General features: G+C 45.0%; 1 protein-coding gene across 6 annotated transcripts in view; it reads right to left on the reverse strand.

Annotated features, from left to right (window-relative positions):
• Window positions 1-24030, reverse strand: part of LOC126195416 (E3 ubiquitin-protein ligase HECTD1) — a 314241-nt gene that overhangs the window by 54629 nt on the left and 235582 nt on the right. For 4 of the 6 annotated variants that reach the window (XM_049934021.1, XM_049934022.1, XM_049934020.1 and 1 more), the window contains 4 exons: window positions 23161-23442; window positions 18724-18902; window positions 17038-17172; window positions 8650-8925 (listed from right to left, as the gene is read on the reverse strand). In XM_049934021.1, the coding sequence (XP_049789978.1) occupies window positions 8650-8925; window positions 17038-17172; window positions 18724-18902; window positions 23161-23442 (872 nt within the window). The remainder of the gene's footprint in view (window positions 1-8649; window positions 8926-17037; window positions 17173-18723; window positions 18903-23160; window positions 23443-24030) is intronic. The other 2 variants (XM_049934019.1, XM_049934024.1) reach the window with 2 other exon arrangements.

Raw genomic sequence — 24030 nt, forward strand, 5'->3', positions numbered from 1 at the left:
TTAGTAGAAAAATAGTTTCAAATGATTTAATATTCCTGCTATTATACGATGAACTATCATCTTTACACATTCTGCAAATGTAATTATTTTTATACTCGATATGAAACATTTCACTGACTTCACGCGCACATGCTGTACCTTGTGTCAAGTGACAATGGCCTTTTTTTCCCCACAATAATGGGGGGTGAGTAACTCAAAACTGCATAGAATTTTGTATTATTCACATGATCATTATACAATTCTCCCTCATGCCAATACAACCAAATTGATGCTCTCATCAACATGCAATCACATGTAAAACAACATTTTGGACCGACCGAAGTGTTATCCTCTGGTAATGGTGCCACTGCATTTGGTGTGGAGGGGTATGGGGTCAGCATACCACTCTCCCAGCATTGACATTTTTTTTGTCACCTGGAGCCCTACTTAGTCAAGTATCTCCTCGATTGGCACTTATAGTCACTGGCAACACGTAAAGACCATCACATTTATGGTTGAGGGATGAAGTTTAATGCCTGGTCACCGTTTAAGTTATTAGGGACCGAGTGTGATTTTTGGACTGTACAAGTACAGGAAAGAAATTCAACCATTTATTACCAAAACTGTTCCTGGGAGGTAAAAAGGGAAGAGAAGTTGCAAGCTACTCCAACTGTTCTTAAAATGCTCAAGAACCATCTGAATTCATCTAATGTTGGTTGAAGGCTTTTTGGGTTAGATGCTTGGCTGCGAGAAAGCCTGCTTCTAATCAAATTGTGTGCCGAAGGAGTATTGTCGCAGTTGTGCAACTGGATTCACAATAATTTCCTGAAAGGTCATAGTTCATAATAACTGACAAAGTCACTGAGTGATATATGGAATTTCTAACGAAGTGTTATAGACCCTCTTCTGTCCCTGTTCTAAATAAACTTATTTAGGACACAATCTGAGCAGCCCTCTTAGATTGTTTGCATGATGCTGTCATTTACCATTGTAATAACACTGTTCACGTTTACGTCGCACTTCACTTGGCGTAGACCGGGACTGTGCCCTAGGCATGCTCGATGTTAACTGACTGGGCACAGCCCGTGCTGCCTGAGTTGTTGTTGTTGTTGTTGTTATGCCGGCAGAGGTCGCGTCCGAATTCTCGCATGCCCTCTGGTGGACGGGACTCTACTTGCGGCAACTACTGTCCGTGACGCGCCGTGCTGATGTGCGCCTCCCACGATCTTTCTGGTGGCTACTGCACTCCTCCTCCTTCGGGGGTTGAAGCCACTGTGATCCACTGCGTCGGTAGGTGGAGCGTCGGGCAGGAGCGATGACCTCCACATCCATTGGAAGGCCGGAGTCGAGGGGATCTGCCAATCCTCGAGCCGGAACCTTCGAATACGGCTGGAAGTGACCCACACGAAGAGGCCCCCGGCATCCCACCACCGGAGCCCAGGACAGAACGGGCGACAAGCTGTCGAACTCCGGATCCTGTGCCACCTCGGGAGGGGCAAGACCCAGTGGCGGGGACGATGGGGAAGGGACGACCACAGGTGAACCAGCCTCCTGAGAAACCGGGCCCGCGAGGGGGGCCGGCTCTCGCTGGGGCATCCCGAACGATGGCGATGCCGGTGCTGGAGCTACTGGAGGCTGCCAAGGCTGAGAACCATCGCAGTGCAGCAGAGTCACAGCGGGGAGAGGCGGTAACATCCCCTGAGAAACCAACACGGGTGCCGGCAATGGGGAAGCCGCTGTCCGAGAGGTCGGAGGGTGGGTGCCCAAACGCGGACGTAGCTGATTTTGGTGACGACGTACCACCCGGTCCCCTGCCTGCAAGGTATAGAGCCGGCGGCCATTTCGGCGCAGGACCACCGCCGGTATCCAATGTCGATTGCGACCAAACCCACGTGCCCAGACCGACATACCCAGTGGAAAGCCAGGTACTCCGTTTTGCGAAGACTGGCGAGGACCAGGCCGGAGGAGGTGCAGCAGAGTCCTAGGTTGGCCCCCATGGACGAGCTCTGCGGGGCTGCGTTCACCCATTGGTGTGGTCCGGTATGCCGTCAGGAAAAACGTCAATGCCTCCTCCGCAGGAAATTCGTGCACATACTTTTTCATCTGCGTCTTAAATGTGCGCACCATGCGCTCGGCTTCCCCATTCAATTGTGGATGGAAGGGGAGAGAGCAAACATGCCGAATACCGAAGCGCCTACAAAAATCCTGGAAGGTCTGCGAAATAAACTGCGGTCCATTGTCTGAGACCAGGGTGATTGGCAGACCTTCCACAGAAAAGATTTTTGCTAGTGCCTGGATTGCAACTTCTGAAGTGGTTGAGGAGCAGCGAACCACATATGGGAATCGGGAATAAGCATCAATGACAATGAGCCAAAAGCCATTGAGAAATGGGCCCGCAAAATCGATGTGAACACGTTCCCACGCTTGGGTTGCCGGCTGCCAGGAAGAGAACGCTGCTCTGGGAGATGCCTGTTGGCTCGCACACTGGGAACAGGCGGCCACCAAGTGCTCAATTTCTCTGTCAATACCGGGCCAGTACACATGTCTGCGAGCCAAGGTTTTAGTACGGGAAACACCCCAGTGCCCCGCATGTAATAACGTGAGGACCTCTCTTCGTAAACTGGCAGGAACAACCACGCGAGGAGCTGTATCATTGGTAGCCAGAAGGAGAACTCCTTTCAAGACCGAGAGGCGGTCTCGTAGAATAAAATAATTACGAAGAGGGTCCGAGGCCCGGCCTGGAGGGCGGGATGACCACCCCTGCTGAATGAGGCGAACTACTTGCCGGAGAACTGGGTCAGCTGCCGTTTCCCTGGCGACTCTAGAACTAGTGATCAGGAAGCCATCAACTGCTTGGCGGGACACCACATCCAAATGAAAACACATAATCTCTTCTCGATCGAACTTAGGATCCGGGCCCACCGGAAGACGGAAAAGAGCGTCTGCATTGGCATGCTGTCCGGTAGGGCGAAAATGAATGTCATAATGGTACTTAGAGAGGAACAAGGCCCAGCGCTGTAGTCTGTGGGCCGCCCTATCCGGAATCGGGGAGGCGGGGCCAAATAACGATATTAACGGCTTATGGTCAGTGATTAACTGAAACTTCGTGCCATACAAGAAAGGGTGAAACTTGGTAACAGCGTAGACAATGGCCAAAGCCTCTTTTTCCACCTGGGAGTAATGGGCCTGCGTGGGACAAAGAGTTTTAGATGCAAACGCCAGTGGTTGCTCGGAACCACCTGCATTGCGATGGGCCAGGACTGCCCCCACCCCATACTGCGAAGCATCTGTAGCCAGGACCAACGGCTTATGGGGGTCAAAAGTTGCCAAACAAGACGCTGACGTGAGGAGGCCCTTCAACGAGTTGAACGCTTGCTCGCATGCAGGCGACCAATCAAAAGGAACACCCTTGCGCAGAAGGCAGTACAGGGGGCGGGCTATGGTGGAAGCCCTGAGAATGAACCGGTGGTAATAGGCTATCTTGCCTAAAAAAGCTTGTAACTCTTTCAGAGAAGCGGGCCGAGGAAGGTCGATGATACCTTGGACCACACCTCCTAGTGGCTGGACGCCGTGCTGAGAGATGGTGTAGCCCACATACTCAATGTACGGTTGGAAGTAGTTTGACTTATGCAGGTTGCAACGCAAGCCCACAGACCTGAATTTGAGAAAGAGGGTGCGAAGGTTGTGCAAGTGTTCCTTCGTGCTGCGGCCTGAGACAATTATGTCATCCAGGTAATTAATACAATGAGGGATTGTCGACGTGACGTGCTCAAGGTAACGCTGGAATATCGCCGGGGCACTGGATATTCCGAAGGCCAACCGCTGATATTGGTAAAGGCCAAACGGGGTGTTGACGACCGCCAGCCGTTTGGAGTCCTCATCAAGTGGTATCTGATGATATGCCTCCGAAAGATCGATTTTCGAAAAATATTGGCCTCCCGCCACAGCGGAGAACAGTTCATCAGCACGAGGCAAAGGATAGGTGTCCACCACCAATTGGGAATTAATGGTGGCCTTGAAATCGCCACAAAGACGTAATTTTCCCGAGGGGTTCCTGACAATAACGAGGGGCGAAGCCCACTCACTAGAAGAAATGGGAAGAACGACCCCGAGGGCTGTCAGCCGGTCTAGCTCTTCTTTTACCTGAGTGCGGAGAGCCAAGGGGATCAGCCTCGCACGTATAAAACGCGGGCGAGCCGACGCCTTCAACGTTAAGTGAGCTTCAAAATCTGAAACACGCCCCAGGCCCTCCTCAAAGATATCTGAAAAGTCTGAGATCAAAGATTCCAATGATTGATAGGGAACGTCTTCGGAGACCAACTGTATGGTGTCAGCGATAGAAAAACCAAAAGCTTGAAAGGCATCCAGGCCAAAAAGGTTAGCGGAGCTCGCATCACTGACAACAATAAAAGTAATCTACATCTACATTTATACTCCGCAAGCCACCCAACGGTGTGTGGCGGAGTGCACTTTACGTGCCACTGTCATTACCTCCATTTCCTGTTCCAGTCGCGTATGGTTCGCGGGAAGAACGACTGTCTGAAAGCCTCTGTGCCTGCTCTAATCTCTCTAATTTTACATTCGTGATCTCATCGGGAGGTATAAGTAGGGGGAAGCACTATATTCGATACCTCATCCAGAAAAGCACCCTCTCGAAACCTGGCGAGCGAGCTACACCGCGATGCAGAGCGCCTCTCTTGCAGAGTTTGCCACTTGAGTTTATTAAATATCTCCGTAACGCTATCACGGTTACCAAATAACCCTGTGACGAAACGCGCCGCTCTTCTTTGGATCTTCTCTATCTCCTCCGTCAACCCGATCTGGTACGGATCCCACACTGATGAGCAATACTCAAGTATAGGTCGAACGAGTGTTTTGTAAGCCACCTCCTTTGTTGATGGACTACATTTTCTAAGCACTCTCCCAATGAATCTCAACCTGGTACCCGCCTTACCAACAATTAATTTTATATGATCATTCCACTTCAAATCGTTCCGCACGCATACTCCCAGATATTTTACAGAAGTAACTGCTACCAGTGTTTGTTCCGCTAGCATATAATCATAGAATAACGGATCCTTCTTTCTATGTATTCACAATACATTACATTTGTCTATGTTAAGGGACAGTTGCCACTCCCTGCACCAAGTGCCTATCCGCTGCAGATCTTCCTGCATTTCGCTACAATTTTCTAATGCTGCAACTTCTCTGTATACTACAGCATCATCCGCGAAAAGCCGCATGGAACTTCCGACACTATCTACTAGGTCATTTATATATATTGTGAAAAGCAATGGTCCCATAACACTCCCCTGTGGCACGCCAGAGGTTACTTTAACGTCTGTAGACGTCTCTCCATTGATAACAACATGCTGTGTTCTGTTTGCTAAAAACTCTTCAATCCAGCCACACAGCTGGTCTGATATTCCGTAGGCTCTTACTTTGTTTATCAGGTGACAGTGCGGAACTGTATCGAACGCCTTCCGGAAGTCAAGAAAAATAGCATCTACCTGGGAGGTAGAGTGACTGATTTGTAAGTCACGTCGGTAGTGAATTGACCCAGTAGGGGAATGAACTGTTTACCATAACCGCGTAGACGCCAGTAAACTGGCGCCAACGGGGGCGATCCAAGGTCGGAATAAGTTTGTGCATTCAACAACGAAACTGCCGCGCCCGTATCTACTTGCAGTTGTAACCGGCGCGACAGAGCTGACACCTCGATAAAGAGTTTGCGTGCCGAAGGGTCGGGAGCCTGGCCCGATGAAACTTCCTGAATGTCAATGTCCATGTCCTCTGTACCTGCTTCCTTCGATTCTTTTGAGGCTGAGCGGCAAACTTTAGCAATATGACCTTATTTATTACATTTGCGACAAATGGCCCAACGCTGGGGGCACTCTGACCGATTATGATGTATATAGCATGACGCAAAGGACGGCAACAGGGGCCGGCAGCCGGAATTCTGTTTACACGCCATGCGGGAGCGGCCGTAACAGCCGGATTGTATCGCTCGCACGTCGTCCACCCCGGACGCAGTGGACGCAGCCGCGCCGCCCTGAACCGCCTCGACGTCGCACCACGCTTCCAGCTGTTGGCCTGCGGCGTGAGAGCCTTCATACGATTGAGAAATGGACAGGACTTCCTCGAGGGACGGGTCTTCTAACTGCAGGGCCCGTTGCCGGACCTCCCTATCAGGGGCCGAACGAACAATGACGTCGCGTACCATAACGTGGGCATACGACTCTCGCGACTGCTCCGTGACAAAATGACACTTGCGACTAAGACCGTGCAGGGTAGCGGCCCACGCCCGGTAAGACTGATGGGGCTGTTTCTTGCATTGAAAGAACTCGACCCTAGCCGCCACAACATGCGTGCGGCGGCGATAATATGAAGACAGCAATGAACACAGTGCGTCAAAAGACAAGGACGAGGGTTCCTGCAACGGCGCTAGCTGCCGCAAAACTTGATACAGTGAGGGAGATATCCAAGACAAGAAGAGAGCACGACATACCTCCGCATCGGCAACATGAGACGCCTGGAAATGCTGCCGAAGGCGATGTTCATATGCGTCCCAATCCTCCGCCGTCTCGTCATATGGGGGAAAGGGAGGAGAGAACAGCGCCGGAGCAGACTGCGTGGAGAGCAACGCCGGAAGCACTTGTTTCATGGTGGCCATGAGCTCCGTCTGCTGCTCAACCAAAACCCGCACTAAATCCTCCATGCCGTGGAGAAGCTGTGAAACCGGAACAACGACGCAACACGCGAAAGAATGACCCTACTCGTCGCCAATTGTGTAATAACACTGTTCACATTTACGTCGCACTTCACTTGGCGTAGGCCGGGACTGTGCCCTAGGCATGTTCGATTTAACTGACTGGGCACGGCCCATGCTGCCCGAGTTGTTGTTGTTGTTGTTGTTACGCCGGCAGATTTCGCGTCCGAATTCTCGCGTGCCCTCTGGTGGACGGGACTCTACTTGCGGCAACTACCGTCCGTGACGCGCCGTGCTGATGTGCGCCTCCCGCAGTCTTTCTGGTGGCTACTGCAACCATCTAGGAAAGTCAATAGAAGATCAAAATGACTTAGGAAAGATACCTGTAAGGTGCGAAAGTGGCAACTGACTCTAAACAATAAAATGTATGTTGTCATCCACATGGGTACTGAAGGAAATCCGTTATATTTCAGTTCTACAACAAATCTCACAAAATTAAAGGTTGCTGATTCAACTAGGTACCTAAGGATTACAATTACAAAGAACTTAAACTAGAACCATCACATAGAAAATGTTGGTGGGGGAAGGCAAACCGAAGATGACAGAACACTTAGAAGATGCAACAGTTCTACTAGACTGTTTACGCTACACATGCCCACCCCTTCTGTAGTACTGCTGCGCAGTACAGGAGCATTGCCAGATAGGATTAATGGACGACATTGACAAAGTTCCAAGAAGGGCAGCTGTTTTGTGTTATTGTGCAACAGGAGAGAGATTACCGTCGATATGACATGCGATTCGAGGCAACAATCATTAAAATATAGGAGTTTTTCATTATGCCAAGATATTTTCATGAAATTTCAATCATTAATTTTCTCCCGATTCCCACTACATAGTGTGACTTGATCATAATAATAAAACAAGAAAAATCACAACCTGCACAGAACTGTTTTTCCCACGTGCTATTTGAGAGTGCAACGGTAGAGAAATTGTCTGAAAGTGGTTTGATAAACCCTGTGTCAGGCAGTTACGTAGCAGGATACCACCTAGTGCTACTTAAGGAAACCGATGACAACCTAAAGCTGTATGACCGCATGTACATTTGAACACAGTCCCTCTTGAATTAAATACGAGTGTCATTATCACTGCACCATCTCTTTCTGTGATTTTATCTTGGTCTTAGCCTATCATCTTTTTAATAATAAAACGCATAACAATTCTGTAAAGAAATTTCCACCATTTGACTGTAAATTACTGTTCATTTATTTCACACAATCAGCTTTAGAGCCTGTTTAGACAGAATGGACATCCTGCAAGGGCTCAGCTAGCACTTTAGAATGGTTATAAAGCCAAAATCGTGATAGCATGACCAGTAATTTACAACCAAATGGTGGAAATTTCTTTCAAAAAGTTCTATACAAATGATTCTGCCAATGTGGCTTATAAATAATATAACTGTAACTATTGTGTTTGACTCTCGAATTTACAATTAAAAAATAGAAACATGGTTACAAACTACACTATGTTAACTATCACAGAATTTTGAGTCAGGCAAACACATGAAGAATACAACAGTAACTGATAAAAAACAAACCATCAATACAGCTCTAGTATGGATGTACAGTCTTGTGACTCTGAATTAATAAAATTTTCTTGAATTCATCAATTGACAATGACCAAGAAGTAATCAACAAAAAGCAAATTGAGTTTTAATAATTAAAGCGAGAAAAAACTATTTTAATCAGTGTTTTAGATGGTTACAAATTTTATTTCCCAAAGATAATAACATAAATTGAAGTTGAGGATTATAGAAACATATATTTTACAATTTCCCTACATAAATTTCCAACAAAATTTATTACAGATGAATAATTGGGAAATGTGTTTTTCTATTTCTTCATATCCATCACGATGGCAACGACATGCAATCCTACTCTTTCTCAACAGAAAGAATTACCTACCCCGTGCTGGTTTGGTCCTCGTAATGATAGTTTGAGGCGGGGCTGCGGCACTGTCTCTGCATCTGAGCTGCTCCCAACACTGATAGAACTGCTCTCCCCACTTGAACTTTCATCTGATCCAGGTGGAGGAACTTCCAAATCTGATGTCTGATTAACATTAGTGCGGCCCGGTCGTGGATCAAACGCAGGTATAAGTGCCGAAAATTGCCTTTTCAGGACGAAGTCATCATCCCACGAGCGTCGTTTACCACCTCTAACTTCGTATCCTTCTTCCTCCTGTTAAAACAGAAAACCAAATTTGATTTCCAATGGTGAAAAATACCAGCACCAAAAAACATTACAGTATGTGTTTGTTGCATAACCAGTTAACAAACAATCACACATAATGAGACAAAGAGTGCCATTTTTGTAAGAATGATGAGTTCAACATGTTTCATAAAAATGTTTGTTGAAGGATCTGAACAAACTAGAGAAAATATTAGATACCTGATCACCTGTAAAAAAGCTATTCATCAGTTGTGTAATTTTACCTTAATATTAGCATTTCATAAACATGTCACCAGAAAATTGTTTTTAAGCATGTAAATTTCAGTACATAATGAATATTAACTCTACATACAATACATGCTTTGTAACAAACTAGTACTTAAGCAAGTGGTAGCAGAATGTTTCATACTGAGTCTTATAAGCTAAATGTTGTATCTCGTGGTTTTTGACACTACTGCTGACTTGTACTGTCAATCATACTTCTCTGATTCAGTTTGGTGTCCAAGTCTGCCACCAATTGTATTACTGAATGGCTAACCAGGTTCATGGTTCATGGTGCAAAGACTCAGTTGCAAATTGCCTATATAACAGCTTCCAGGGGGCAACAAAAATTTTATTTTTAATATTTCATATAATTACTGACTGAATTTAAAATTCTGTCATGATCTACTCATTAAGAGGTATAATCTTATATAAAGAAGGTTTAACACAGTAAGGCAAGTATTACAGTTAGGAGCTGTGAATACACACAGCGATTTCCAGCAAACTTTCCACGTAATTTCAAACCTTCACAAAACTTTTTCTCACCAACACCTCCCATAAAATGATGAAAGGAAAAATGTTCATTGCTTACAGTTTTGTTGTTCATGCACAAAAACTTTTAACTTCAGGCAAGACATATTAATTTATTACTTCTTTACTACTCACTATTCGCAACACATTTTGCAGAAAGTATCCTAATTTACTACTGAATGTACCAGCAAAATTATATGATTGTATATAGTTCAGGAGATATAATGTCATCAATAATGAGAAGCACGAAAAACTAGGTTTTGCTTAAAATGGAAAGCAATTACCTGCACTATACTTAACTAGGCTCGATAACGAGAGCACTTTGCGGGTTTCAACAAACTAAGATAATTTCAAACCTTTTCTAAATTTATTCTCTCTTACATGTTTAACATCAAATATTTAACACGTTAACCCGTGTGTAAGGTAATTAAAAGTCTGAAGATATTTTATAGATGAGAGTACAATTCATTAAGGTATCAGGGGTTTACTGGTGCTCTACTAAACACATACGCCTGGCCACTTTTGAAATTAATGCACCATAATCATACCCTGGCAGTTTCTTTTACAATTAAATTCCAATACATAGTTGCGCCCTCAAATAGTATTCTGTTGTCATTATCCAGTCATTGTTCCATCATGGCTGACTTGTCCACTTCTCTTTATCGTATATGGAGCTTGCGTTCAGCACAGCACTTTGCGACTGTGCAGCTGGTCTTTTCTACATAAATACTATACACACCTGGCACTCTAAAGTGTTGAGTTGAGCTTGGACAGCTCAGACCTTGAAAGTATTGACCATGAGTGGTAAGGGCACAGCAAGGTAAAGACTTAATTTGTGAGTAACTTCATGGCAGAGTGCAAGTTCTTTTTGTTGAAGGTATTTATTTCTTAACTTGAATTCTTCTGTGTGTGGACTTTCGTTCTGTCATTATCTGGTTTAACTATGCACCCAACCAACCAACCAACCAGCCCCCCCCCCTCCCCCACAGTTGTGACAACACCCTCTCACCAAACAGTACATGCTATTTACTGGTCAAAGTAAATACAAATCCCTGGTTGTTTCACCACATCTCCAAAGTTACCTTATATACTTGAATAATCCGTGCATCCCCCCCCCCCCCCCCCCCCTGAATTTAAGGACAAAACACTGGGGTATGGAGATTATTTGAAACAAGGTTGGTACTGCTCCGCCTCCAACAATATATCCCATTATACTGTAGTGCTGTTGTGGCCTCAGTTTGTGATGCCTCTGTAGCCTCTGTAGCACATTATAACTGAAGCATTGACATCTTCAAACTTGTTAATTATGGCTACTATTTCATTATCGCTTGTACACAAAAATGGAAAATTACTAAGAAGCCGAAAACATTGGAAACCGCGCAGTGGGAAGAAAGTATGACACGAACGAGAGTTGTATTCGTGTCTGGCAAAGAAAAAAAAAAGAAACTAACAGTAACTGCTGGGCATTTCAATTTCGCGGCCAAAAAGCGAAGCATCCAGACCTTAAAAAAAGGCTCTGCTATTATGTGGATGAGAAGCAACAATACGCAGTGATGAATGAAATGTGCCAGCTTAAAACATCGGCTTTAGCCGAAGAAATAGATATTACCAATTTCAAAACTAGCTGGGGCTGGCTATCAAGATTTTTCAACAGAAATGGTAACACTGAGGACAGCTGTTGGGGCCTGGTACCCGGAAAGGCATCTGATCTTTTCCCAGACTTGGGAAGGTGACATGTGGCACCCAATGGTGGAGACGTATATCTCCCAACACTCCTCCTTCCGTTGTCTGATAAGGTAGTGAACACTGGTACGGAGCCGTTTAAAGGCTATGAGGTGCTCCACGGAAGGGTGCCGCTGTAGAGCTCACTGACAATCCTTAATTGCCTCAGCGACTTCCGGCAACCCCCAAGGGACTGTCTTACGGCTCAGGCACCCTAAAGAGCAATGGATCGTGTTTTCTGCCGCAGAAACAATTGTACTGGTCACCTGCTCAACCATCACATCAAGGTTACCGTGAGGGGGAGATTCAGCAGTGACAGCAGAGGTGAAAGTTCCACAGTCCACCTTGTTCAAAGCCAGTCTCGGCAGGTGTCCATGTACCTGATGCTGGGGCAGTGAGAGGAAGACGGGGACGTGGTCACTACCACACATGTCATCATGTGCTCTCCAGTGGACGGACGTCCCCGATGGTGGTGGTGGTGGTGGTGGTGGGGGGGGGGGGGGGTGTTGCTCCCGAAGTAGGTGGTGGTGCAGGAGCAACAGGGAGGGAACGGACCCCCCACAGGTGCAGTCTTCCGGCTCCGAGAGGTGACCTGGGTTGGCGGAGCTAATGGTGCCAGAACCGTTGTGGCAGTGGTGTAAGATGATGATATATGCACAGGATCAAGGCATTCAAATTTTCTCTTAGCCTCAGTGTAGGTCAGTCAGTCCAGGGTATTGTACTCCATGATTTTCCTTTCTTTCTGGAGAATCCTGCAGTAAGGCGAATGGGGCTCTCCGCAGCTGACACAGATGGGAGGTGGGGCATATGAAGTATCGGGATGTGACACTGGAAGTACAACGGGAGACATAGGGCTGAACTTCCAGCACGTAAAGCACCGCATCGGGGGAGGTAGGTTGGTTGGTTGTGGGGATTGATGGGGGCTAAACATCGAGGTCATCAGTCCCTTGTTCCAAACAGACATACTTGTAAAAGGCCTATACAGTAAAAGCGTAACCTCTGCACCCAGAGGGAAGGAACACCAAGAGGTACAGAGCTAAAATGAACACCGCAATAACAAAAAAAAGAGGACACTTAAAAGGAGCAGAGCAAATAGTTGACTAGAGTAAAACAGACTACAGTGGTTGATGGATTAGGTAAAGAGTCAACCACTCAACTACAAACGAAGAACCTCCAGCTGAAAGCGTTGATAGAGGTACCAACACAACTTGTTACCATAAAAGACACTATTTTGGTATCCACGTCCCAATTAAAAGTTGCTGGAGTGGGTGTAGCCTGAGAAATCATGCGAGAGCGCCCACACTAGAGTGAGTGATAAAACCCAGCTGCACGGATAAAACGTAAAACTGAGTCAACTATAGAGGCATCGTCATATAGAATTAAAGGAAGTGTAGCTGGTAAATTAAAGGAAGTGTAGCTGGTAAATTAAAGGACTGCCGCAAGGGGGCTAAAAGGGGGCAGTCCAGCAGAAGATGGACCACTGTCAGCCCTGCATCACAGCGACACTTGGGCGGGATCTCACGGCGAAGGAGATAGCTATGGGTCGACCGCATTATGTCCAATTCGGAGACGGCAGAGAACAACCGAGTCCCTACGCGTGCTCCTCAAGGATGAGTTCCATACGGCCGTAGACGACTTTACCAACGGAGCTTATTTGGCGTGTTCAAGACAGACCATTCAGAGCTCCAGACATCGCGGACCTTGCGATGTAGGCCTGACCAGAGGTCTCTTTCCACGAGACCAAGCTTCAGGGGTGGTGAAGTGGTGGCCTGCTTGGCCAACTGATCGACACGTTCGTTTCCTGGAATGCCGATGTGGTCCAGAGTCCACACAAACGTCGCTGAACGACCACACTCGGCAAGAGCGAAAACAGCATCTTGAATACCGCATACCAAAGGGTCCTGAGAAAAACACTGGTCGAGTTCTTGCAATCCACTCAGGGAGTCACTGTATATGACAATTTGACTCCCCAGGACAAGAGGAAAGGTGAGCAAGTGCACGATAAAGAGCAACCAGCTCCGCAGTGAAAACACTGCTCCCACAAGGCAGGGAATGCTGCTCAACATAGTCGCTGTGGATGAAAGCAAACCCAGTGCGTCCATCGACCACAGAACCATTGGTGTAGACTGCATCTGCATCACGAAATGAGGCAAGAAGAGCCATGAATTGTTGACGAAGACTGGCAGGTGGAACGGAGGACTTGGAGTCGCAGGACAAATCCAAAGAAAGATGCAAGCGAGGGAGGGACCAAGGAGGGTAGATGAAGAGCGCCAGAAGGATGGAGGAAGGGGAAAGGACTTGAGTGACGAGAGAAGGGAACGAACGCGGGTCGCGATCCGGAGACCCAACCTAGGCTGCCGTTGTGGGGAGGGGAGTGCAGAAGATGGAAAAAGGAGCCTGCGGTTTGGGTAGTCGGGCGAGGCATGGACGTGGGCGATGTATGACGCAAGCAACTGTTGTCCGTGGAATCACAGGGGAGGGATTCCAGCTTCTACAAGAAGGAGTTCATTGGCAAGGTAGAGCTCTGGATGGAGGTGGACCTTTCGATGACGACAGAAATGCATCACTCGGGTCTTAGAGGCTGAGAACTGAAAACCATGGTTGGATGCCCAAAAATGAGCCTTACGGATAGCTCCCTGCAGCCGCTGTTCAGCGACACTGACGCTTGGGGAACTGTAATAAAGACAAAAGTCATCGGCATATAGAGAGGAACAGACCGATGAGCCCACCGCAGCCGCAGGACCATTAATCGCCACCAAAAAGAGGGGGAACACTCATCGGAGGAGGGAAATAGGGCTTTACATCACTCTGCTAGACCATCACCTCATCACTCTGCTACACCATCACCTCAACCTTCTCGAGCAATGTATCACCCTCAAAGGCCAAGATGAAGGCACTGGTGGCAAACCGAGTATCCTTCGAACCCCGGTGGATATGCTGGACAAAATGTACACCTCGCCACTCTAAATTGGCGCGCATCTTATCGTCGCACTGCAAAAGAAGTTCTCTGTGAAATATGATACCCTGGATCATATTTAAGCTCTTATGGGGCGTGATGGTTACAGAAACATCCCCCAGCTTGTCACAAGCGAGTAACCCCCGTGACTGGGCAGAGGATGCTGTTTTGATCAAGACTTACCCAGATCTCACTTTCGACAAGCCCTCCACCTCCCTGCACTTGTCTTCTAAATTCTCAACAAAAAAACTAAGGCTTCATCGTCATGAAAGATTCCCCATCAGCTCTCCAACATACAAGATACCGGGGCAAATAAGATCTGCTGCCATCCTTAGCCTGACGTTCCTCCCATGGTGTGGCCAAGCAGGGGAACGATTTGGGGTCGTACTTCTGTGCGTTGAACTGAGCTCGCTTAGAGACGGGGGCTGGGCATCTACCCCTTGGCATATGTGAGGAGTTAACGGCGCAGGCGTCAGCAGAGCGATCCCTGTGTGGTCAGAGGGCTACAACCAACAGGATACATGGCAGCCACACCACAACGGACTGGCTACTGTGCTGGATATCAGGTGCAAAGTAGTCCATGGTCATTGGCGATGCAGAAATCAACAATGTATAGTGCATGGAAGAAAACACAACCAGGAAGGTGCCCTCGCCCAAAAGATGGAGACTGGGCAGGACTGCAATGCGACAACGAGAAAGAGGGCTAAAGATCTCCATGCACAATGGACATGATGCAACTTGTAAGAAACCCTTCCCCAACTGGCTCGTTCTTCGGGAAAATTTTGTAGAATGGGGGTCAAACCCTACAGAGGACCATCACATAAAGGCCGAAACACATGAAACTCCTTTTAGTCACCTCGTACGACAGGCAGGAATACCTCGGGACTATTCTAACCCCCGGACCCACACAGGGAAGTGCATGAATTATTCCAGGGCGTGGATTATTCGAGTATATATGGTAAAATAAAACCATTGAGAAGAGTGACATTCAAATGCCTCAGACTGCTGACAATGCACAGCAGCCGGCAGTTACTGCAACTAGCCTTTGGGGTGACCAGCTAATGCCATACACAGTGTTTTTATTTCACTTAACAGTCCAAAAATATTGACTAGGAGGCAAAAACAACCACTTCCAGTATCTGTTCTGGGTATCTACTTGGTGTCATGTTATTTGGTTATTTAACAACTGCTTAATTTGTATCCACATCTGCCATCTCCTGTGTCATGAATGCAATCCAGATCTACATGGTGTTCGAGTTTTATGTTCCCACAGTCTCCGTGATGCAAGTATCCTGGCCCTCTCTTGCTTCAAGTGGGGTTTACAACAACTAAAGTCGGGAGTGGTGACACGCACGAGTGGTGTTCCGGGATAACAACAGAAAATGTCTATGAACCCTGGAATGATATGATGTAAGTAACAGCGGGTAATTATTGCATATAGCTGGCCGCGGTGGCCGAGCGGTTCTAGGCGCTTCAGTCCAGAACCGCGCGGCTGCTACGGTCGCAGGTTCGAATCCTGCCTCGGGCATGGATGTGAGTGATGTCCTTAGGTTAGTTAGGTTTATGTAGTTCTAAATTCTACGGGACTGATGACCTCAGATTTTAAGTCCCATAGTGCTCAGAGCCATTTGAACCAATTATTGCATATAGCTATCTCATAATTTGTGACTGGAAATATCATAACATTTTATCCACACCCAGTATCTTACAATTTCATTTGAAATGTCTCTCAACCTGCCCCTCCCAGCATAACAGCATATGAAAAATCAACTCAGTTTGAGAGAACCCAATCTGTTCTTAGAGAAGACACCTGAACATGTCAGACAGTGAAGTCGGGACTGACCATCTTAACATTTCCGTGAGCTGGATTCCCAGTGCCTATATATCCGTTCTACCTTACGCCACCACAAGTGTGATTAGTTAAGATATTATGAAGTCACTCACTATTGTGGAGTCAGAATGAGAGTAAAAATTGGAACAGAATGTGGCATCCTCATGGGGAGCAAACCCTACACCTGTATCTGACACAGTCTACGTACAAATAATTCTTGCATTCAACTGTGTTATTGTTACATGATTACTCATTACCACAAAAATTATATGAACTAGTTCTCTTTGTGCAAGTTAGGAATGTAACAGCCCAAAAGCCACCCAGCCATAATACCACCATAATCTCTAACAGCACAGACTGTTTGCTGGCCAAAGCAAACAGTGAGAGGGGGAAAATAAGGAAGAGTGGAGCACGTGGTATCAAGGGTAAGTGTGACAACTTTATAACAAAAGAGACAAAATGGACATAATGTATCAGAATAAAAATGTAAAACCAAATATGGAAAACAAAAGAAAAAAGAAAAATGAAGATCAGTAAAAGAATTTATTTATGAATACCTTCAGTACCCGAGTACACGCACGGATGTTAACAATGTACAGCTACTTTATTTCCACACATCTCAAATTTTATTTTTCTCTTACAGTTTTCATTTTACCTCTTTTTCCAGAAAAGTCTCAACAGAAATATTTGTATCTCTGCAATCAAAATTTATTCAACTCTTAACAACTCGCAAAGTAAAAAAGGTGAACATGCTGTCAGCAGTACCAGCAGGCTTATGCTCTGCATGATAATTACGATAAAAATTTTCATCTGAACTCACCATGACCTCTTCATACTCTTCATCGTCGTCATCCTCATTCTCATCACACTCATCATCACAATCAGCATCTGGGATTTCGTCATCATCTTCCAGTTCAGCGAGCAAAGTTGGAGCACGACAACTCTCCAGAAAATCCTGTTGGTAAATATTCACATAGTGAATAAGTAGCATTAAAATTATGCTTCACAATGGCAGCAAATTTCATATACCAAAATGCAACCTCTAGTAAATAGCATGAAAGCAAATGATGATGATGATGATGATGATGATGGGTTGGTTTGTGGGGTGCTCAACTGTGCGGTCATCAGCACCCACACAAAGCCTCAATTTTTACACAGTCCAATCGAGCCACTGTCATGGATGATGATGATGATGATGATGATGATGATGACGACGATGACGATGACGATGATGACGACGACGACGGTGGTGGTGGTGATGATGACGATAACACTCAGTCCCCGGGCAGGGAAAATCCCCAACCCGGCTGGAATCAAACCCGGGTCCCTGTGATCCAGAGGCAGCAACGCTAGCCACTAGACCACGAGCTGCGGACATGACAGCAGAGGAGGGGAAAAAGCATGAAGGGAGATTGGGAGGGAGGGAAGAGAGTTAACGTGGGCAGTGGCACATAACAAATAAAAGAAGGCAGTGCACAGGACGTGAGGGTGCACAGCTTTGGGGGAGAGTGTGGGAAAGGTTCAACAAGTGAAATTGTGGAGTGAGGGGGGAGAGGGGGGGGGGAGGAGAGAAAAACAGAAGAATTAAAGTGTGTGAGAGTGAGGGGAAAGGGGAAGGAGTGGGTAGCATGTCAGAGAGGGGGAAAGGGAGGACTTCAGCGTGAGAATATGGAAAGAGGGAATGGATACCAAGAAGTCCACTTACGGGAAAGCTTGGTGCAAGTAAAAATGTTATAGAAATTAAAAACGAGTCACTATTTGTAAGTGGCAATAGAAGAATGAGTTCTCTTCAGAAGAAAATGTATATATAAAGAGTAACTGAGAGTAACGCATTGCCAAACCATCAGAAAATCTGGGATACATGCAACAAATTTAAGTCACTCCTTGGAAACCTCGTTTAAAGTTTGCTATGAGACTTACTGTGCCTTCATAATTAAAGACATCTGCACAAAAATTCTTTTTCATACACTGGTATTGGTACACTGTAAAGCATGGTGAAGTATAACACATCCTGCCCCACTCCTCATCATCTTCCTAATCCACCTTTGGTTAATTTGCAAGAATAATGACTGTCAGTACATCTCTACATGGATCCAATTTAGATGTTTTTTAATCTGCTTTAGAACTACAAATCACTGTGTCATTTTCATTACCATGCACACAGTGGTACTAAAAGCAATACCGTCTTCTTTCCATACAGCCTCCTTCACAATTTTAACATATTTCTTTGTGCACTATGTGCTATTGAAGAAAGTTTAAACATGAAAATTATTGTACATGATAAAAATTATATAATCTCCATTGGATGCCAGATGGAACTCACTTGCTTAAACCTCTGCTTTAAAGAAGCAGGTATAACAAGATCACAATGTCAACTTATTTCCTTCTGAAGTTAGATAATACTTACATTATAACTTACTTTTGTTACTAAACAGCACTCACCAATGTCTTAATACTCTATTACCATGCACAAGAGAGAAACTCAATAATAGTCCGGAGCACTAACCTCCAGACTGACCTGCTCGGAATCACTAGAGGTCGAGGTAAGACTCATAGTAAGTGCCTGACTAAGGCACGGCGCACCTCCAGCGGTTGTTGATACTCCACCTGAACCTGTTCCACCACCACTCCCGCCACCACTTGTTGTCAAACTGGGATAACTCTGAGCTGTACTCAGAAGACCACCTGCAAATGTTTCAAACACATGTCATTTGTAAGAATAAGGTTGAGAAGAACAAAAGATGTGGAATACTATCACTAGAAAAAAAAGGCAATACCGACGTAGCAGTTTATAGAATGAAATGAATGACTGCATGGCATTACTGATTAGGAGACCCCATCTGGGGTTGTTTGCCCGCCTGGTGCAAGTCTTATTTGAAGTCACTTTGGTAGCTTGCAAGTCAATGAAGACGATATGAAATGATTAGGAGAAAACAAACACTGAATCCCCAGGTGAAAAACATCTTAGACCCAGACACAAATCAAATTCGGCATACTGCAATCTAGAGGCAGACACACTAATCACTAGACCCAACAACAAGCTGACAGCTTCTTCTACTGCAGATCAATTTACAAATACGTCTACTGTGGCTAAATGGAGATAATTTGTAGAGTGGACACACAATGGAATACAATAGAAAACAAATTTGCTGTCCTTGCTAAAATACAGTGGAAATGTGGCCAAAAAATGGTCTAAATTTCACAATCTGAATATAAGACATTTGTTATGTGATAGCAACACACACAACTCTCACCAACATTAACAATAGTTTACCACTAATTTTCTGTGAGCAGATTATAATACAGGATATTTGTGTACGCCATGACCTGTCACTGTGACTGGCACCCACGTACATTTCTCATTCATATTCTTTCATCCAACCATATACAGAAACAGAAGTTACACTGAAGCGCCAAAGAAACTGGTATAGGCATGCATAATCAAATATAGAAATATGTATACAGGCAGAATATGGTGCTGTGGTCAGCAATGCCTATGTAAGACAAGCATCTGGCACAGTTGTTAGATCAGCTATTGCTGTTACAGGGGAGGTTATCAAGATTTAAGTGAGTTTGAATGTGGTGTCAGGAATCTGGCAAAACATAGAATCTCTCCGACATCACTAAGGGAAAAAGATCCTGCAAGAATGGGACCAACGATGACTGAAGATAATCGTTCAACATGACAGAAGTGCAAGCCTTCCACAAATTGCTGCAGATTTCAATGCTGGGCCATCAACAAGTGTCAGCATGCAGACCACTGAATGAAACATCATTGATATGGGCTTTCGGAGCCGAAGGCCCACTCATGTACCCTTTATCACTGCACGTCACAAAGCTTTACGCCTCACCTGGGCCCATCAACACTGACACTGGACTTTTGATGACTGAAAACATGTTGCCTGGTTGGACAAGTCTCATTTCAAATTGTATCAAGTGGATGGGCATGTACAGGTATGGAGGCAACCTCAATAATCCATGGACTTTGCATGTCAGCAGGGGACTTTCTGAGCTGGTGGCGTGGGGCGTGTACAGTTGGAATGATATGGAACCCCTGGTATGTCTAGATACGACTGGCAGGTGACACGTACATAAGCACCCTGTCTCATCACCTGCATCCATTCATATCCATTGTGCATTCGCACAGACTTGGGCAATTTCAGCAGGTCAATTTGACACCCCACACGTCCAGAACTTCTACAGAGTGGCTCCAGGAACACTATTCTGTGTTTCAACACTTCTGCTGGCCATCAAACTCCCCACGCATGACCATTATTGAGCATATCTGGGATGCCTTGCAACGAGCTGTTCTGAAAAGATCTGCAACCCCTCTTACTCTTAGAGATTTATGGACAGACCTGCTGGGTTCACAGCGTCAATTCCCTCCAGCACTACTTCAGACATTAGTCGACTCCATGCTACATTGTATTGCGGCACTTTTGTGTAATCATGGGGAGCCTACACGATATTAGGCACACGTACCAGGTTTTTTGGCTCTTCAGTTAGTAGCAGTAGTAGTTGTGGTCTTCAGTCCAAGATTGGTTTGATGCAGCTCTCCATGCTACTCTATCCTGTGCAAGACTCTTCATCTCCGAATAACTACTACAGCCTACATCCTTCTGAATCTGCTTGGTGTATTCATCTCTTGGTCTCCCTCTACGATTTTTACCCTTCACACTGCCCTCCAATACTAAATTGGTGATCCCTTGATGCCTCAGAACATGTCCTACCAACCGACCCCTTCTTCTTGACAAGTTATGCCACAAATTCCTCTTCTCCCCAAGTCTGTTCAGTACCTTCTTCTTAGTTACATGATCAACCCACCTAATCTTCAGCGTTATTCTGTAGTACCACATTTCGAAAGCTTCTATTCTCTTCTTGTCTAAACTATTTATAATTCTCCTTTCACAATCATAGATGGTTACACTCTATACAAATACTTTTAAGGAAAGACTTCCTGACACTTAAACCTATACTCTATGTTAACAAATTTCTGTTCTTCAGAAACGATTTCCTTGCCATTGCCATTCTACATTTTATATCCTCTCTACTTCGACCATCATCAGTTATTTTGCTCCCCAAATAGCAAAACTCCTTTACTACTTTTAATGTCTCATTTCCTAATCTAATCCCCTCAGCATCACCCGATTTAATTTGACTACATTCCATTATCCTCGTTTTGCTTTTGTTGATGTTCATCTTATATCCTCCTGTCAAGACACTGTCCATTCCAGTCAACTGCTGTTCCAAGTCCTTTGCTGTCTCTGACAGAATTACAATGTCATTGGCAAACCTCAAATTTTTTTTATTTTTTTCCACGGATTTTAATTCCTACTCCAAATTTTTCTTTTATTTCATTTACTGCTTGCTCAGTACACAGACTGAACAACATCAATGACAGGCTACAAACCTGTCTCACTCCCTTTCCAACCACTGCTTCCCTTTCATGCCCCTCCACTATTACAACTGCAGTCTGGTTTCTATACAAATTGTAAAAATCCTTTTGCTCCCTGCATTTGACCCTTGCCACCTTCACAATTTGAAAGGGAGTATTCCAGTCACCATTGTCAAAAGCTTTCTCTAAGTCTACAAATGTAGGTTTGCCTTTCCTTAATCTCTCTTCTAAATTAAGTTGTAGGGTCAGTATAGCCTCGCGTGTTCCAACATTTCTACGGGATCCAAACTGATCTTCCCCGAGGTCTGCCTCCACCAGTTTTTCCATTCGTCTGTAAAAAATTCACGTTAGTATTTTGCAGCCGTGACTTATTAAACTGACAGTTCGGTAATTTTCACACCTGTCAACACCTGCTTCCTTTGGAATTGGAATAATTATATTCTTCTTGAAATCTGGAGGTATTCTGCATGTCTCATACATCTTGCTTACCAGACGGTGCAGTTTTGTCATGGCTGACTCTCCCAGGGCTATCAGTAGTTCTAAAGGAATGTTGTCAACTCCCGGGGCCTTGTTTCGACTTAGGTCTTTCAGTGCTCTGTCAAATTCTTCGTGCAGAATCATATCTCCCATTTCATCTTCATCTATGTCCCCTTCCATTTCCATAATATTTCCCTCAAGTACGTCACCCTTGCATAGACCCTGTATAGACCCTCTATATACTCCTTCCACATTTCTGCTTTTAATTCTTTGCTTTGAACTGGTTTTCCATCTGAGCCCCTTCATATTCATACAGGTGGTTCTCTTTTCTCCAAATCTCTCTTATTTTCCTGTAGACAGCATCTATCTTACCCTTAGTGATAGATGGCTCTACATCCGTACATTTGTTCCCTAGCCATCTCAGCTTAGCCATTTTGCACTTCCTGTTGATCTCATTTTTGAGAGGTTTGTATTCATTTTGGCCTGCTTCATTAACAATTTTTTATTTTTTTTATTTTCTCCTTTCATCAATTTAATTTAATATCTCTTTGGTTACCCAAGGATTTCTACTAGTCCTTGTCTTTTTACCTACTTGATCCTCTGCTGCCTTCACTATTTCATCTCTCAAAGCTACCCATTCTTCTTCTGCTGTATTTCATACCCCTGTTCTTTTCAATCGTTCCCTAATGCTCTCTCTGAAACACTATGACCTCTGGTTCTTTCAGTTTACCTAGGTTCCATCTCCTTTAATTCCCACCTTTTTGCAGTTTCTAGCCTTATTTTTTCACCATTTACATTTTAAGATTTATGATCCCCCATGTCAATAACTCATCCCCCCCAAAATAAATAAATAAATAAATAAAAATATTAGCAGGATTTACAAACACTACTTAACACTATTTGTCCTCTTACACTGTTATACAACATGCCCTTGCTTGCAACTTAGGTACAAGAGAATTACATGAAAGGCCCCTGCAGGTACTGCAGTTGTTGCCACACAACTACTGTATTCGAATAAAATTCCACATGACTTGTTCTCGGATGACTTTCAAAATATTTCTGTCCACTCACCTGGAAAATTAGAAGAGAGTGCTAGACGAACAAGGCCAGAAACAGAACCGGGCCCTCGTGGGAAGAGAGTTGCTGCATTTCCAGAGGTAGGCGGCCCACCGCCAGATGACGCTGGAACAGGCTGCCGGGCTCGACGGCGAGCTACAGCGGCAAACGTTTCTAGCAGACCGGCGGCAGCAGGGCTTTCGCGCTCCGGTGGACAGCAGGAGCCACCACTTGCACTTAGGTTAGGCACTGATACTGACATTGGAGCACATTCCTTCTTGCCTCCAGCAGCTGAACCTGTAGGGTTGTTATTTCTACTTCACCATGCTGTTCTGTTCTATTTTAGAATGTGTGTTTAAAAAAAATATATACATAAAAAATGTAAAAATAATAGAATTATCACTTCTACAAGATGCTCCTTTTCTTTCCTCTTTAGTACTCATCAGTTATATTAGGTTTTCTCGAGTATTATTGTTTCTGCTAATTTTTTCATCAACTTTTACGAATGCTGTCACACGTTTGGGAAAACGTTATCTTAATTCATTGCTAAACCACAAGACATCATGCACTTTTACCCACATAAAACTTTCTATTTGCAATCTTTTAGTGCTTTCTTGTACCAACACAATCTGTGTATTTTGGGTTTGATGTATTAACTTTTTGTTCCTTCATATTGATAATTATTTGCTGCATGCGCCATGATTAACTACAGTTTTGTGCTCACCAGACAAAATAGTAGTCACCCCCTTAAAAGGGCATAACGGACCCTTTGGAGTATTGTAGATGGGGTAGAGCACGTAGCAGGCAGTAATGTGACCCTCATTTATTGAGATTGTTCACGGCAGTGGAATGATGTGTATATGCCAGTTAGTCATATGGAAGCAG

This window comes from Schistocerca nitens, chromosome 7 (assembly GCF_023898315.1).
Source record: "Schistocerca nitens isolate TAMUIC-IGC-003100 chromosome 7, iqSchNite1.1, whole genome shotgun sequence".
Taxonomy (NCBI): Eukaryota; Metazoa; Arthropoda; class Insecta; order Orthoptera; family Acrididae; genus Schistocerca; species Schistocerca nitens.